Source organism: Syngnathus typhle, linkage group LG22, assembly GCF_033458585.1.
Source record: "Syngnathus typhle isolate RoL2023-S1 ecotype Sweden linkage group LG22, RoL_Styp_1.0, whole genome shotgun sequence".
NCBI classification, from domain to species: domain Eukaryota; kingdom Metazoa; phylum Chordata; class Actinopteri; order Syngnathiformes; family Syngnathidae; genus Syngnathus; species Syngnathus typhle.
The window spans coordinates 3,508,043-3,522,981 of NC_083759.1; the positions used below are offsets into that span (position 1 = coordinate 3,508,043).

The window sequence follows — 14,939 nt, forward strand, 5'->3', positions numbered from 1 at the left end:
AACAAGAAGAAAAGAGGAAACGTCCAGATCTGTTTTCCAGATATTCATCCATCCCTGTTCCTGAACTTGTACCTTGAGCCTGCGGAGGATGACGGCCACTCGTCGGTGCAGAACGTCCCAGCGCCGGTTGCCTTCGTGCACCATAGCTTTGAGCTGGCTGGCGCGGTCCGTACGATTCTCCCGGGTCAGGCGGCGGTATTGGTTGTTGACAAGTTCTAACTGGGTCAGACGCTCATGTACCTGCCTCTGGAAACCCTATAAGACACACGAATTTGGATTGAGGAGGTCGTTTTTTTTTTGTTGGTCAAACAAGTCTCAACTTACCTCAAACTTCTTCAGCTCTTCCTTGGCAACTGTGTAAAGAACATCTCCCGTGTTAGGATTGGCAGCAGACTTCTCAGCCATTTTAAGCCAATCCTCAAACTGTGAATAATCCTCCAGGAACTTGCACCACAATCTCCATGTTTCCTCAATCCTACAAGGAAGCATGAGATAGAAGTTGGGTTATGCATCAACCAGGTGATCTCCGAGTTCCTACCTGAGTCGCCTGTCTAGAGCCATAGCACGAATGGTCCTCCAGCGCTGGTCGAGGCTATGACTAGTTTCCTGCAGGGAGTCGCTTTCCACGTCGCCGATACCCGCGGCATCTTCGTCCCTCAGCAGAAGGTCGCACAGGTTCAGGACGGACGTCACGCCTTCCGTATGCTGCTCTATGTCCCGTTGCAGCTCCTGAGCAAACACACGGGCGGCAGAAAAGTCCACAAACACGCAGAAGAAAGACAGCTGCATGAAGCAACCACTCCCATAATTAATCCCGAGAGTGTCAATTCAAAGTGGGTCCTACCTGCTGCTCAGCCAACCTTCTCTGTATTTCCTGATGATGACACACACTATAGGTAATGGGTCTGGAGAGTTCAGCCTCCACACGTGAAAGCCAGGAACGCAGGTTACTCATGTTTTTATCCAGTTGCTGCACTCGCAACAGAGTCTCCTTCAACTTTGTCACTCTGAACACACACACATGAAACCTCAAGTTTCTCCATTTCTTTGACACGCCTAAAGAAAAAAAAAGCGGCTTTTCATTTGGGATTCTCAGGTGTCTTCCATTACCAGAGCAGTCTCCATGGCAACAGACCCCCTGACTGGTGTCATAGTAACGCTCTGGACAATAGAAGCTCTCCCCCGGGACTGAAGTGTGCCCCATTCAGGAGTTTTGGAGTAAATTCCCCCATTTGATCCTTTCTCTCCTGTTGAGGACCATTAAGTCGATGTGGAGCTGGAAAGGCTTTCAGCCCAATTAATGAACACTAAAAACAACTCGGAATAGGGAGAAGGGTCCTAACACGTGCTGAGCTTCAAGTATGAAACCTCAACCAAGCTGGGTTTCCCTTGTGGAGTACGTCAAAGTACTATTTTCGCACAATGATGAATGTTGTCGCTATAGCAACAAGTGATATCTCATTTACATATGGGAGAAAATAGGTGAAGGAAACTTTGACGTGTTCACAGGGAAGCCGAGGATCGAATTACGACAAAAACAACATTTTGCTCTTGAAATAGGATCTTGACTGACACTGCCTCGACTTGACATTCAGGTTTAATAGCGGTGAAATACTAACGACAGTATAGTAGGTGTAAATTCCCCCTCTGCAGCACCATCACGGTCTACTAAATTGTTCCTTGCTCTCATTTGCTCCTCTATGACCTTAGACAGCTCAACAAAAGCCAGAAGCTTAATGCGCTGGCTGAACAAAGAGACAAAACCCGGTCAGGGGTCCATCGGAGAAGAGGGTTGAGGAGCAGGATGGCTCGAGGGGAAAGCAGGTTGGTGGACAAAGTAGAACAAGTTTGCAGGAGGGCTTGAGCATATACGCGATTTAATAAAAAAAAAGGTCAGTCTAAATTTTGTCTAACATAATTTTTTTTTTTACACAAAATTCCATTTTAGCGAGAACTCCTTTGGTGATGCTAATCCGGTCAATCCGACTTGTTTGCACTTTAAACAGCATTATACAAAAGATGAAATCAATTATATTTTACTATCAATCTTATTGCTGGTACTACTGGATAAAACATTGTATTTAACGAGGTGCCAAACATAAATGAATAATACTCTAGCATTTTAAAAAGATATTAGCTATCCCCTGTTGCTGATAATGGTAAGGAATATTTAAAATACTTTCTGTTCTTCGGTGAGCGAATTCAAAACAATACAGCATTGTTACCATTCATAATTCGCTAAGGGTGTGCCCTAGAATGCTCTTTTGGAATCATGCCATCAGGATCACTGATATAATTGATGCTGACAGGCCACACCCCTTCGCCCACCCTCCCCTCACAGAAAAAGAGATGGACATAAGGACATATGGCCCTGTCTGAGATTCCAGCTCAAAGTTTTTGTCTTGTTGGTGTGGCTGGGCTGATCCAAGCAGCTGCTCTTGCAGACAATGTCTTGCGGGGGTCTCCTTTATGATAAGGTGGGGGTCTAACCTACTTTGTGACCATTACAAGTCATGTTTTCTTGACAGCTGCAGAGCAGGGCGAGCAACAGCAGGTGGATGGACTTTTTTTTGCAGCCTTGTTGAAATTAGCACGTTAATTGCATCTTCACTCCTATTTTCCTGCTGCTGAATGGTGGATCTCGGACATCCAGGTCGAGCACTCACCTGGCCTCGATGTGGCTGAAGAGGTTGTGCCATCTTTGGTTAACTTCTTGCAGGGAACCGCACACTTGAGTCTGCTTGGCTTCGTCGCTGGCTAACAGCAGCTGCTCTCCCAGTTGCTTCAAGTGGCTTTTATTCTCACTGAACAAATTGATTTCCTCCATACAATCCTATAGAAAAGTTATAAAAATGGTGAATTTTGTCTTGAATAAAAAGGTTAATCCATTTCCTTTAATGACAGAACAAATTAAAAAGCTCCTTCAGGAGGATTGAGTAAGAAACTTTCAAACGGTGCTAATTTCCTTCTCCCTGGCAATCCGAAACGACACACCTTGAATTTTCCACATTTTGTAAACGGAATGAACACGCCCGGTGATGAGACACAAAGGTACAAAAGGCTCAGTGAGCCACTGAAAGGACAACTGTCGTGCGTGAACAAAGCCATTCCATTCCAGTCCGCCATCTGTTCCAATCACCATCGAGCATGTTGCATATATACGGATGCCAGCAATGTGCATTTACAGTTTTGACCAGACTGATCAGATTTTATTCTATGACCTAATTGAAAGACTTCGTAAAAATGACAGACAGAAAAAAAAAAAAGCTTGTGTTTTTTTCCCACATTCAAACTCAAAAAGGACGAAATGTACCGTCTAAATGTCTCCAAATTACCTTTTTCAGCTTTTCCACCATTTCCTCAATGCTGAGATCTGCGCTGTAGCACACCTTGTTCTCAATCTGGGTGAGCCAATGGCAGAACTCTTTTTTTTTGTCATTAAATATCGTCCAGGCGTTGAGGCGGTCAGCAATTTCCTGCCTGCGTAAGGACACCTGAGAATTGGGAAATGTAATCATGGTGAGATCACGCAAAATGCTGCATGGTCAAATATTTCAACTTGTCTATTAAGATATGCAATGCTAAGAAGTAGTTTCACATACCCTGAACAAATATCGCTGAAGTCTGAAATTGATTACATAAACATAACTAACTCAAATGAATGATGAGATGATGTCACCAAACCGAAATGTTAAACCAAATTCTGGAGGGATTGTAAATAACACTAAATCGTATGACAGCGATCCAAACATACTTTGAAATCATGCCCCCGCTGTGACTGTGATTAGATTAGGGATGACATCATTGTAAAGCGACTGGATGTTCAGTTTGTGTTTGGAGGCGAGGCCGTGACATCATCGCTGCATCATTGCTTTGATCGGTCTGCCTTTACATGTTTAAATGAAAAAAAATAATAATTGAAACTCTGGACTGATGTTTTGGTCAATCAATTAAAATGAGAAACAAAAAGCAACACAGTTTTAGCACAATTAGTGCAATGAATGTTGTTTGTCGTACCTGAAATACATTTGAGGTATCCATCACCGATGTTCCATTATTGTTTTTGGTATAAAATATAAAACTGTCTTTCCTGTTAATCATTTAATCTCTCATTAATCCCGAACGGGGAAAAAAATCTTCGCTCGAGTCTGATTAACAAGGTCCATTTTCCTAATGACAGCTTAAGGTCACGAAAAACATCATATTGGCACAGCAGAGGCGGTGATAATCTTTTGTTAGGTTATTTGAAAGGGGCTATATTTTACCGTTTGGTGGCATTTATTTGATTGAAATAAGCCCGGTTCTGTTTTACCGCACAATTTGTGGGTCTCCTGGACCCTTGAGTATGAAGGAGGCATTCAGAGTTGTTGTTTATGCTTCCCAATGAAAACAATGGACGCTGCCCCCCTGAATTACTTTAGGCCATCTGGTTGTCGGAGCCATTCCAGTGGCTTCCCCCCCAACATGCAACCTGTTAACTAGATGGCTTAGAATCAAGTCTCATTACTGCTGCCAAGGTGACGGGATCCATTTTTAAAGTAGAGTAAGTCATTGCGCAATGATCTTGGTTCATTGACGGGATGACATAACGGTTTTTCAAGAACAAGCGCATGTTTGTGTTGGAGCCAGAAGATTTAAATGTTGGAATTTGACCCAGACTGCAGTAGAGCAAGTTTCACGGCATGTGCAGGATCAGCTCCGCTCCATGTGATTAGTCAGCAAGCAGGTTGAGCTTGTTAAATGCTGAAAATTTGAATCGGACAACAACAAAAAAAAATAGTCAGCCTTTTTCCTGGCATGTGGTGTGGGGGGGAAAAAAAACATTAATTTTTTTATGCTGACCAGGGAATGGATGAAATTGCCAGGCAACTTTTTTTAAAACATTTAAATGAGCTGCAAAAACTTTCATTGTAAAAGTTGCCAAGGGGAAAAAATAAAAAGATAGGGCAGGTTTTCATTTTGATGGCAAAACCTGTCAGTCAACATTTTTATCGCATCTGATTGTACAGAAAAGTAATTTAAAGTTTTAAGCTGAAAACAAGCTAACTGAAACTCTTATCACATAAACGGGTGTGTGAGCTATTAAAACAATTTTCCTTTCCTCCTCTCACTCCACCTGCACCAACACTGTCCTGTCATCTTTCGCTTTTCCCTCACCTTGGCGCACAGTTCCTCCCACTGGATGTGAAGTTGTTCAAGTTGCTGTTCCAGCAGAGCAGAATCCGCCGCCGCCACGTACTGGGACAGGTCAGTCTTCATGGAGGTCAAGTCTTTCAATCCACCGGCTAGATGGCGCAAAGAGACGTCTGTCTTCTGCATGGCACAAAGACGACAGGTAAAAAAAAAAAAAAAAAAGTCACGCGGCCATAAAAATGTACATACACACTTTCTGGCTCCTGTTCTGCTGTGACCGTCCGGATTAAAAGGGTTGTGGATGGGACAGGGGGGGAGGGTAACGGGGGTCGAGGGCTAAAAGGGGGAGGGGAGCAAAGCCATGAGGGCATTTAACAAGGGGAAGGGGAGTAAACTCAAAAGTACTCTGGCAATTTAATTCGGGGGACGTTGAGCACAAGGGGGAAAGAAATTGCACCACCACTCTGGATGTATTTTTATTCCTAATCATAATTGAATACTTAGTAATCCTTTAGTTCAAAAGTCCTTACATATGACCTACCACTATGTGAAATAATTTATTTAGAGGGAGCCCCTAAGCAAAAAAAAACAAAACAATCCCAGATATTTTTTACTGCAGCAACTCGGATGATCAAACCAACTATTTGTGTAATCAATACTTCAATCACCTGTATGAGCTCCTCTTCCTCAGACTCGTCCATCTTCACGGGAATCGGCCTCTTCAACTGGGTCCTCAGCTCATCCACTTCACACATTCTGCCGTTGATGTCGTCCTGACACCGTGACCAGTTCTACGACAGAGATGCACGAATCAAATAGTTTGTTCCGTTTTGTCACGTTGCTATTTTGCATTTTTCACGAGCCACTGTGATGGAATGAAAGGACCCAGCTGTTTCGGGATGTGGATCACGGATAGATTTGCGCTGTACTTTGATCCCTCTCGGCAGGAGCTTTGTGCTCGGACTCACGCCATGCCTGCATGTGTGTGTCTGCATTTGTGTGTGTTTATGATGGGATCAGGAGCCTGGATATGGGTCATGCAAAGCTGACCCCACCCCTCCTACTACACTAACCCTGTATGTCTATTAGTCCAGAGCTTGCATCTAGTCTTATAAAACTTCTGTGCGTGCTCTTCCAACTTCACCACATGACTCTCGGGTCTTTTAAACAATCACCGTCACATCATTAACTGTATGTAAATGACACCATGGAAGGATTGTGTTACTTATGGAAGTACCTCAAGTGTAGCGCTGACGAGACTCCTTCTTTTTTGGACCAACGAGTTCGTGTGTTTCCAGGCCCCTTCTACGGCTTGAATATCCGACTCCAGTCGACTTCGACTGTCTGAGTCCGACGTTACCTCACATAAACGTCTGCCAGTTTCCAATGTCGCTGTGAGTATGGTTGAGCGGTGCTCCAGAGCTCCGTTTATACACTTGAGAGAGAAATGTTGAATGTCAACTTTAGGGGTTAGTTAATTAACACTTTCGAACTAACTAACCTGGCAATGATGTTGTGATGTGGCGGGTAATGTAGTGATTGACAGCAGGGTGTCAACAACTCTCAGTGTGTTCCTCAGAAGCTTCATGCCACGTTTAAAGATCGTCCGCTGGGAGATATGTTCTCTCATTGAGGCCCGGTGCTGGCCAGCCAGCATCAAGAACCCGAACCACCTCTCTCGCAGATGGACCGCTCGCGTCAAGAGTTCAGATCTGCAGTAGAAGTCAAAGTTGTGGTACGTAACGGCCAAAACAACAACAACAAAAACATTGCAATGGTTTACATATATGGAATATAGTCGCATTATTGAGTTGTGATGTAAAAAATGGATATCTGGGTTTTAGAATCAATAGTTTAGGACTTAAACATAAAAACACTAATAAAACAGCAAGAAAAAACATGCGCATTAGTCATATTTCCTTCGACCAATCGCCAAATGAGCATAAAACCGGTTGGATTTTACGACTGTTAACAGCCTTTGGCACTCCCAACATGCAGAGGAAAAAGAAAAAAAACAAAAAACTTTCCTTTAGACCTCACTGATAATCTTTGGGCTGTCCAAATATCAAGAGACCACAAGCAGGATTTATAGAAGGATCAAGGAGAGGGACATTGAGCTCTTCCAAGACCGGAAACATCTGCAAGTTACGACAATTTGGTCGTATCCAGTGTCTTATACCCATTGAGCAAAAAATCTAATGCAGCTGGAGATGGTAAATCGCTTCATTTTATTGATAACGGTGTCGGACCCCACAAACATAATTATATATGTATATGTGTACATAATACAGAAATAGATATAAATTAATAAAGAAATTATATATTTTTGTTTTTTATTTGTTTATATTTCTTTTATATTTATATATTATATTATTGTATATATTATATTATTATATTTCTTACTTTATTATATGTTTCTTTATTTATGTGTGTATAAATATATATATATATATATATATATATATATATATATATATATATATATGTGCATATATACTATGTGCACATACACACGCATAAATAAATAATATATATATAACCCTAACACATACAAATAAATAATAATAATAATAATATATATTATTGTTCTGACCTACCTTTCTTCTGATTTTTCCTTTTCCAGGGACTTGATTGCATTACAGAGCAGACTCTGGAGAAGCTCGTGTCCAGTAATTACTTTAATCTGACGCCTCTTTATGGGTGAGAGACAAAAAATGACAACAACTGGAAAATGTCTTCCTGACAATGTGGGCACCTTTTGCGCAACCTTGTACCTGATGGACAGCAAGTATCTCTTGGTGGTTGAAGCCACTTGGAAGTTCTGACTCCAGCTCCTCCAGGATGAATGTTACCTCCTGATACTTTTGATGAAAGTCTTGAGAGTGCTGATGCTCACGTTGCAGAGTTCTGATAAAACGGCATTCACACGAATAAAAAAAAAAAAAGATACTTTTGTCCCAAAAGCTATTTTAGAGCATTGAATTCCATCCTCCTATTCTCCCTCATTTCATTGTCACGTTGATTAAACTTTCTCACCTGTACAAAAAAAACACGTCATTCACACCATGGGTCCATTTTTTGTTGAGCATGTGCAGTCTGTCTTTCTCTTGCTTGTTTAAAGTCACATCGCCACTCAATTCGCTAACATCAACCAGCGATGGCAGAAGTTCGAGAAGTCTCAACAGCTCCTGCTGCTCAACCAAGAAATTACACCTTTTAATAGCCGGTGATGAAAAAAATCTCGTGGATTAAAACTTTAAAAAGCAAGTAATCAAACCAACCTTCACAATGTCTTTGTCATTCAGGTTAGATTTCTCTCCATCCAGAAGGTTTTGGGTCTGCTGCTCAAGGGCTTCTAGCTGCTTGTGAAATAGTTTGTAGTTGTCTAAACCTTCCTGCAGGAAGAAACGGGATTAGAGTTAGTCTCAGTTTTTCAGGAAATATGCATATGATCTTAATTGGAAAAAAAATCCCTATCATCCAATTGGAGTGTGAATGGATCATGGCAAGTTCTCAAATACGTATTTTCTACTTCCATTCAGTTCTTCGGACAATACCTGAAGACTTTTCTTGGTGTCCGACATGGCCCGGTTTAGCAGTTGGACCTCAAGTGACAGCCCAGTCCTCTCTGATTGGACCATTTTTTGGACCGGTGGTTTGAGACATCCAATGAGAGGCTTAGATAAAGCCAATACATCTGCCACATGGTTTTGCAGGTCCTCAGCAAAATTCTGCAATTTCTTTTCATTGATGATACAAACACAATCAACAGTAAACATAGAGGAGATAAACCACAGGTGTCAAACCAAAGGCCCGGGGGCCAGATACGGCCCGCCACATCATTTCATGTGGCCCGCAAATTGTGCATCAAATGCGTGTGTCATTACTAGAATTGCAAATTGTCTTCACTTTTAATAATATCATTTTTTTTTTTAATATTTGACCAGTTTTCACTCGTCTGATTTGAGTTGGACATCCCTGACTTAAACATTTTGATGACACTATTGACAGGGGGCACATTTAGAAACGAAATGTTCATATCTGTTTTGATTCCATTCGTTGAAATATTGCGATTATGGAAAATGTGAAAGTTTGGAAGCGCATGTCTCTCAAGCTTGTTTTTCAAAACAACCTCTAATGCAGCGCGTGGTCGGTACGAAATGAGGTTGAATCGATGGAGCGCAGCAAAATTAGACCATAACAGCCATGAGTTCATGCTCTGAACCAGCGTGAGTGCATGATGAGTCAAGCATGTTATTCAATCATTCTTTGGAACTGAATGGGAAAAAGAAAAAAGGATAAGAAAAAAGGTTCTAATAATTCAAATAATTTGATTGCACTCAGGAACCGTCCATCTGTTAGCCAATAGAAATAATCCAACTGTTCAATTGAAAACCCCCACTTAAAATTCTTCATTTAATTTGACGATTAATATGAACTGACCTCGGCTGAGTTGACGGCGACCTGTGGTTCCTGTCGAGGTGAAAAGGAGGAGAACTGACTTCGAAGGTGTTCCAGCTGAAGGGAGCCATTATCAAAGGCTTGATTATACTTTTGCCAGAGGGGAAGAGTCTTGTCAGTCTTCTGGAGTTCCTCATTCAACTTTTCCAACATGTCCTCCCACCTGGAACAAAACAAAAGTCAGTTTGAATTTATAACTTCAAGTCAACTCCTTCATCCTGCGGATGTGGAGACAAAAAAAAAAAAAACGTTGATACCTTTCTGTTCGAAAAAAAAATGGTCGCCAAAGGCAGGCATTTGTTTTTGTTATTAAGAGTCAATATTACTGACCGCTTTTGTTCTTGTTCTATTCGATCATTCAGTAACTGGGCTGCTCCACCATCAAGAGTCTTCAAAAGAATCTGAAGAGATTTGTTGATGTTTGCCCAAAGCTTCTGCCCTTGACTGCACATCTTCTGGAGTTGCTGTGCCACATGCGTCCCAAAAGATTTAAAATTGTATTTGTGGAAAAAATAATAATAATAAATGGCTGTGAATCTGTGAGTCATGACATCACCTGCAGAAGCTCCAGATAAGCTTCTGTCTGCTTCAATGAAAACAAAAGTGCTCCATAAAGCTTCATGGTCGAGTGAACCCTGCTGGTTTGCAGAGAAACCTCCCGCAGATTCCTCTCCAGACACGCCCATTCCTTGACACTTTGCTGTAAAGTTGGTTCCAAAGCTCGGATCTGAGAGTCAGCACAAAGCCAAACTGAATAGCTATGTTTCTGTTCTTTCAAATTCTATTTTGCCAACTGTGGTTTTGGTCTTTGAGTGCGCAATCAGGTCACTAAGTAATGACTCAGTGGGATTCATAAATATGAATTAAGTAGCATTAGTCATTTTGGTTTTTTTCCCCTCCCTGTGTTTGGAAATGTTTTGGTCTTACTCATTTTTCTGACTTGATCACAGAAATGTGTTAATTTATTATTATACATGTAAAATGGATTGTTTTGAATTCAGCCATCCCTTTTGCCTCAATTTATTATTATTTTTTTTTATACATTATTATTATTTAATAATTATTAGACATATAAAATGGATTGTTTTGAATTCAGCCATCCATCTCTTTTGCCTCAATTTATTATCATTATTATTAATTTAGGCCAATGACAGATATTAATGAATTTTCTACAATCTGGCAAATAATGCAAAGTTAATATACTGCTGTGCCGGGATATCTTTTGTTCAAAAATACTTTATATTTCAACCTTGAACGTCATCATTAATGTTCTTCCTACCTGCAGACTGAGATCCTCACAAGCAAGACTGACAGCCTCAGCCTGGTCACAAAAAACGACATCACACGGATGCTCCTTTTCAACATGTGTGGAATTCGCCCCCTGCAGAGCTGCAGCCATCTCCTTTATTCTTCCAACAACAGTCTGGAAGGAAAAATCAAAAATATCCGATCAGTGAGAAAGCGAGGCACGAATCATTTTGGGACTTGCATCTTGTTTGCGTACCTCCAACTCATGCAGAACCTTTTGAGTTTGTGTTTGACAAGTCGGACATTTCCACTGATTGAGATGTTTTTTCTGCTGTTCAAGTGACTGATGGAGATGCTGCAGCAGCTTTTCTCTGGTAGCACAGAAGTGCTGGAGCTCTTGAGCTTCATGTATCTGCACAAAAAAAACAACAAAAAAAAACATTTAATACAGTGAACAAAAAAATTATACATACATACACAAATAAATAGTTACGCCAAATAAGCATCCGGAAAGAAAGTGACCTGCTTCTCCAGCGCCCCTTGGAAGTGAAGCCACAGCTGTCTGAGGGCACCAAGCTTCTCCTCGTACATTGTTGGCTCAAGAAGATGAGCCTGGACGTCCATTCCCATCACCTGACGACGGGTTTGGGAGAGGAATTCCAGAAGTTGCTGCCCGTTAACCAGAGTGATCTTTAATGCCTGAAACAAAATTAGAATACAGTAGTTCGAATAAGGATGGAGGCTTGAGATGTTATGAGTACCTTGTAACGCTGCAGGATTCTTCTGATCTGACCAGCGTCTGTGGCCTTGTGGACTTGTTCTTGCTCCTGCTCCACTTGGACCTCCAACTTCTTGAGCCAATCCTCCAAATCAGTCAGCAGCTTCATCGGTGGCCACATCAGAAGCAGCTTCTGGTTAGCAACACAAACTTAAGCATTGAATCAAATGATGACTTAAGTGATTTTCACTCCCTGAGCTGAACAAAATCATCTAACATTTTTTTTTGCTAAACTGCCACTTTTACCTTTTGTAACTGCTCTTGTGCATTTGTCAGGTTGAATGTGATCTTGCACCAGCTTTCCTCCATCTTTGCGAGGCACCTTCTCAAGCCAGGACATTCCGTTTCCCTCAGACGGAGCAGTCGTGCAGCTTCCCTGGAGGCCGCTTCCTTATGAGCCGCCGACACGACCTCCATCTCTACTGAGAAATCCTGCAGGATGTGTTTGAACCTTTTATTATAAAACGCTCACTATTTATTATTTTTATTAAAATTCACAAAATGCATATGGATTTAATAGCAATAAGAATCTTACCAACAACCCAATCAAAGCCCTGCAAACACTCTCCTGGCTCACATGAGAGCTACCAGTGAGCTCTGACCAAATCTTCAGATGTTTGTTAGCATCGAGGAGCCATTTACTGACAGAAGAAAAGTCCGTCTGGAATCTGTGGGGAGGACATAAGACCGTTCACTTAGTGAAGCAGAACATGACTCTTCCCTCTTAAGTGGGAGGAGAGGTCCAATAATGATAAGAGAACTTTCTTTTAACTCTGCGTGATATCATGCATGTTCCAGATAAATCCGCTCGATACAGTGTGGTGTGAGTTACAACCCCGAAATGAATCAAACACCAAAGTGGAGGTAAGACGATCATTTTAAAAACAATATAACAGGATATCCTGGAATTGTAAGCTAGCCCACCTGACCCAGCCGTCCAAGATGTTACTCCAGCGCCGGACCTCCTGTTCCATGCGGGTGCAGATGTTTCGCCATCGCAGCTCCAGAGCACCCCCTGTCTGTCTGATTGAGCGTCCAAATGATGGATCTGTCCGCAGCTCACATTTCTGATCCAAGAGTTGTCCCAAGGCACCTCTGTTAGTTTCCAATTGGACCAAAGTTTGCTGCATGGAAAGCGAGAATCAACATTGCTCTTGGCTAGTCGTTTCTATGCCAGAACTCAAACTGTTATTTGGTTATAAAACAGCGGGACCACTGGGAAGCAGCGGTAGTAAATTGTAATTACTAAATGATGTGTAAAAAAGGAAAAGAACTGCAATGCATAAACATTCTTCACCTTAGGACATTTTGGAAGCTCATTTACCTGACAGGTACGTAGACGACGTTGTATGTGGGACTCTTCGTCATCTTCTGCGTCTGTACTGCTGATCCGGACTTCAACCTTGTCCAGCAGACTTCCCAGTCGAGCGCAATTATCCTCCCAGCGGTTCCACTCCTGCAGAAGGTCCAATATTTATGTTGATAAATAGAAAACAGACATCTCAAATTTCACTTCATTTGTATCCTGGAATTGGCTTATGTGGGACTTTGGATGGTGTACTAATATTTTTGGAATAACAGACCTGAAGCCTCCACTGAAATGCCACTTCCTGCTGGAGCGACTGCTGTAGCAAATCTTTGCCCCGGACTTCTAGCTGTGCTTGCTCGTCCTCTTGACCCCGCATTGCTTCTGGCTTTCGATGGAATAGATGTTGCAGAAAAGTCAGCTGAGCTCCGAGAACCTGCTGGAACTTCTAGATGAAGTAATGGAAAAGAGTCAATATAATGTCATTAGTCAAACATGACAATATAATGTAATGAAGGAGGCAAGGACCTGGTTTCTTTGGCGACTAACGTGGAGTTGGTTAATATTTTGAACGGGTCTCTTCTGCCCTTCAGCTATGCATTCTTCACCTAGATCCAGTAGGATCCTTATTCCATGAAGAAAGGAGTGAGTCGCTTTCTGGATCATGGCCTTTTCTCCTGAACATCCGCTCACATGTCTGCCAAGGACACATTCCTGAGGAACAAAGAATATTTATTTATGTATTTATTTGAGTTTGTTTTTTTATTTATTTTATTTAATTTATTCATTTATATTATTCATATATTTTCATATATTATATATATGTAAAAATTATATATATAAAAATTATACATTTATATATATATGATATATATATATATATATTATATTTATTTATAAGTTACACCTTTATGAGCTACTATGAAATAATTTTGGTCGCTTTACTGTTATATTTATTCGTAGTTCAAAAGCAAACTGTATAACAAAAATCCATTATAAGATAATAAATGGCCCATCATGGACAATAAATAATCACGTTAAATTACCTCCAGAGTGAGATTTTCGTTTTGACTTGGGAAAACTTCACGATGATCAAGCTGAAGTTCCTCCATAAAACATAAGTGGTTTGAGAAGAGCTCCTGAGTGTGAGTAAATATAGTAAAGAAATGATCATAATATATTGCATCACAAAAATCTTCAGAACATCAAAATGTAATACACTCATAGAGGATTCAAATTGAACCTTCTACAATACAATCTTTTTAAATGTCAATCTAAACTCATTTGGCATTTTAATAGAACAACCACAAAGTATGGTAGGAAAAATTTCAATTTTAGGCCCACTAAGTTGGTAATTATCAGTTAAAGGTCACGAGTACTTTAAAAAAAAAAAACACATTAAGATCTGTGAAGCATTACCTGACATTGGCTTTCGAGAATGAGAGAGTCAAATGAGAGCTCGTTGAAATCGGAGATGACTAACTGGGCACTTTTCAGACATTCCTGCAGCGACGTTAAACAGCTCAGAACGTCTGCTTCGGGACTGATCTTCGCCTCAACATCATGCAGCAGGCCAGATAGACTCACCAGCGCCATTGATACACACTACACAGAAATGAACAGAGGAGACCATTCGAGAGGTTCCTACAAAATCATGAAAATAAAACGATCTTATTCACATCATGCTTTAATATTCTTAGCTGGGTTTCTTCATCCTCGACACTTCCGGGAGTCAACAGAAGGTCTGTCAAAGCATCCATGCATTGAAGAACTTGCTGTGTAGCCAAATATAATTTCCCTGGATCATCTGTGGAGATCATCTAAAAGATATCACATGATTAAAACAATTGGTATCTTTGCAAAGGCATTTTTAAAAGTCTGACATACTATTTTACTCAGCGTGGCGACAGACTCATTTGCATGCTGGAGAACATCTGAAGCCGAATCAAATTTTCCCTCCGGAACCTATCGAAAATATAGATATCAAAAAATAATTGGGATTCCTTTCAAATG

The 14,939-nt window shown here is 41.0% G+C and overlaps 1 protein-coding gene and 1 long non-coding RNA gene across 5 annotated transcripts in view; one reads left to right on the plus strand and one right to left on the minus strand.

The window, feature by feature from the left end:
• LOC133146808 (nesprin-2) overlaps nucleotides 1-14,939 on the minus strand; it is a 28,495-nt gene that overhangs the window by 4,208 nt on the left and 9,348 nt on the right. For 3 of the 4 annotated variants that reach the window (XM_061270861.1, XM_061270863.1, XM_061270862.1), the window contains 32 exons: nucleotides 14,814-14,891; nucleotides 14,606-14,746; nucleotides 14,346-14,531; nucleotides 13,973-14,065; nucleotides 13,455-13,640; nucleotides 13,204-13,374; nucleotides 12,945-13,076; nucleotides 12,545-12,744; nucleotides 12,156-12,288; nucleotides 11,867-12,052; nucleotides 11,604-11,753; nucleotides 11,365-11,541; nucleotides 11,099-11,254; nucleotides 10,874-11,017; nucleotides 10,151-10,321; nucleotides 9,925-10,058; nucleotides 9,577-9,757; nucleotides 8,691-8,873; nucleotides 8,415-8,528; nucleotides 8,170-8,324; nucleotides 7,908-8,040; nucleotides 7,731-7,825; nucleotides 6,635-6,845; nucleotides 6,371-6,568; nucleotides 5,802-5,924; nucleotides 5,158-5,313; nucleotides 3,336-3,494; nucleotides 2,667-2,833; nucleotides 845-1,007; nucleotides 539-729; nucleotides 325-475; nucleotides 73-255 (listed from right to left, as the gene is read on the minus strand). In XM_061270861.1, the coding sequence (XP_061126845.1) occupies nucleotides 73-255; nucleotides 325-475; nucleotides 539-729; nucleotides 845-1,007; nucleotides 2,667-2,833; nucleotides 3,336-3,494; nucleotides 5,158-5,313; nucleotides 5,802-5,924; nucleotides 6,371-6,568; nucleotides 6,635-6,845; nucleotides 7,731-7,825; nucleotides 7,908-8,040; nucleotides 8,170-8,324; nucleotides 8,415-8,528; nucleotides 8,691-8,873; nucleotides 9,577-9,757; nucleotides 9,925-10,058; nucleotides 10,151-10,321; nucleotides 10,874-11,017; nucleotides 11,099-11,254; nucleotides 11,365-11,541; nucleotides 11,604-11,753; nucleotides 11,867-12,052; nucleotides 12,156-12,288; nucleotides 12,545-12,744; nucleotides 12,945-13,076; nucleotides 13,204-13,374; nucleotides 13,455-13,640; nucleotides 13,973-14,065; nucleotides 14,346-14,531; nucleotides 14,606-14,746; nucleotides 14,814-14,891 (5,001 nt within the window). The remainder of the gene's footprint in view (nucleotides 1-72; nucleotides 256-324; nucleotides 476-538; nucleotides 730-844; nucleotides 1,008-2,666; nucleotides 2,834-3,335; nucleotides 3,495-5,157; nucleotides 5,314-5,801; nucleotides 5,925-6,370; nucleotides 6,569-6,634; nucleotides 6,846-7,730; nucleotides 7,826-7,907; nucleotides 8,041-8,169; nucleotides 8,325-8,414; nucleotides 8,529-8,690; nucleotides 8,874-9,576; nucleotides 9,758-9,924; nucleotides 10,059-10,150; nucleotides 10,322-10,873; nucleotides 11,018-11,098; nucleotides 11,255-11,364; nucleotides 11,542-11,603; nucleotides 11,754-11,866; nucleotides 12,053-12,155; nucleotides 12,289-12,544; nucleotides 12,745-12,944; nucleotides 13,077-13,203; nucleotides 13,375-13,454; nucleotides 13,641-13,972; nucleotides 14,066-14,345; nucleotides 14,532-14,605; nucleotides 14,747-14,813; nucleotides 14,892-14,939) is intronic. The other variant, XM_061270864.1, reaches the window with a different exon arrangement.
• Nucleotides 5,193-8,043, plus strand: LOC133146813 (uncharacterized). The gene is made up of 3 exons (XR_009711432.1): nucleotides 5,193-5,335; nucleotides 5,825-6,868; nucleotides 7,757-8,043. It is a non-coding gene; the product is annotated as an uncharacterized LOC133146813 (long non-coding RNA).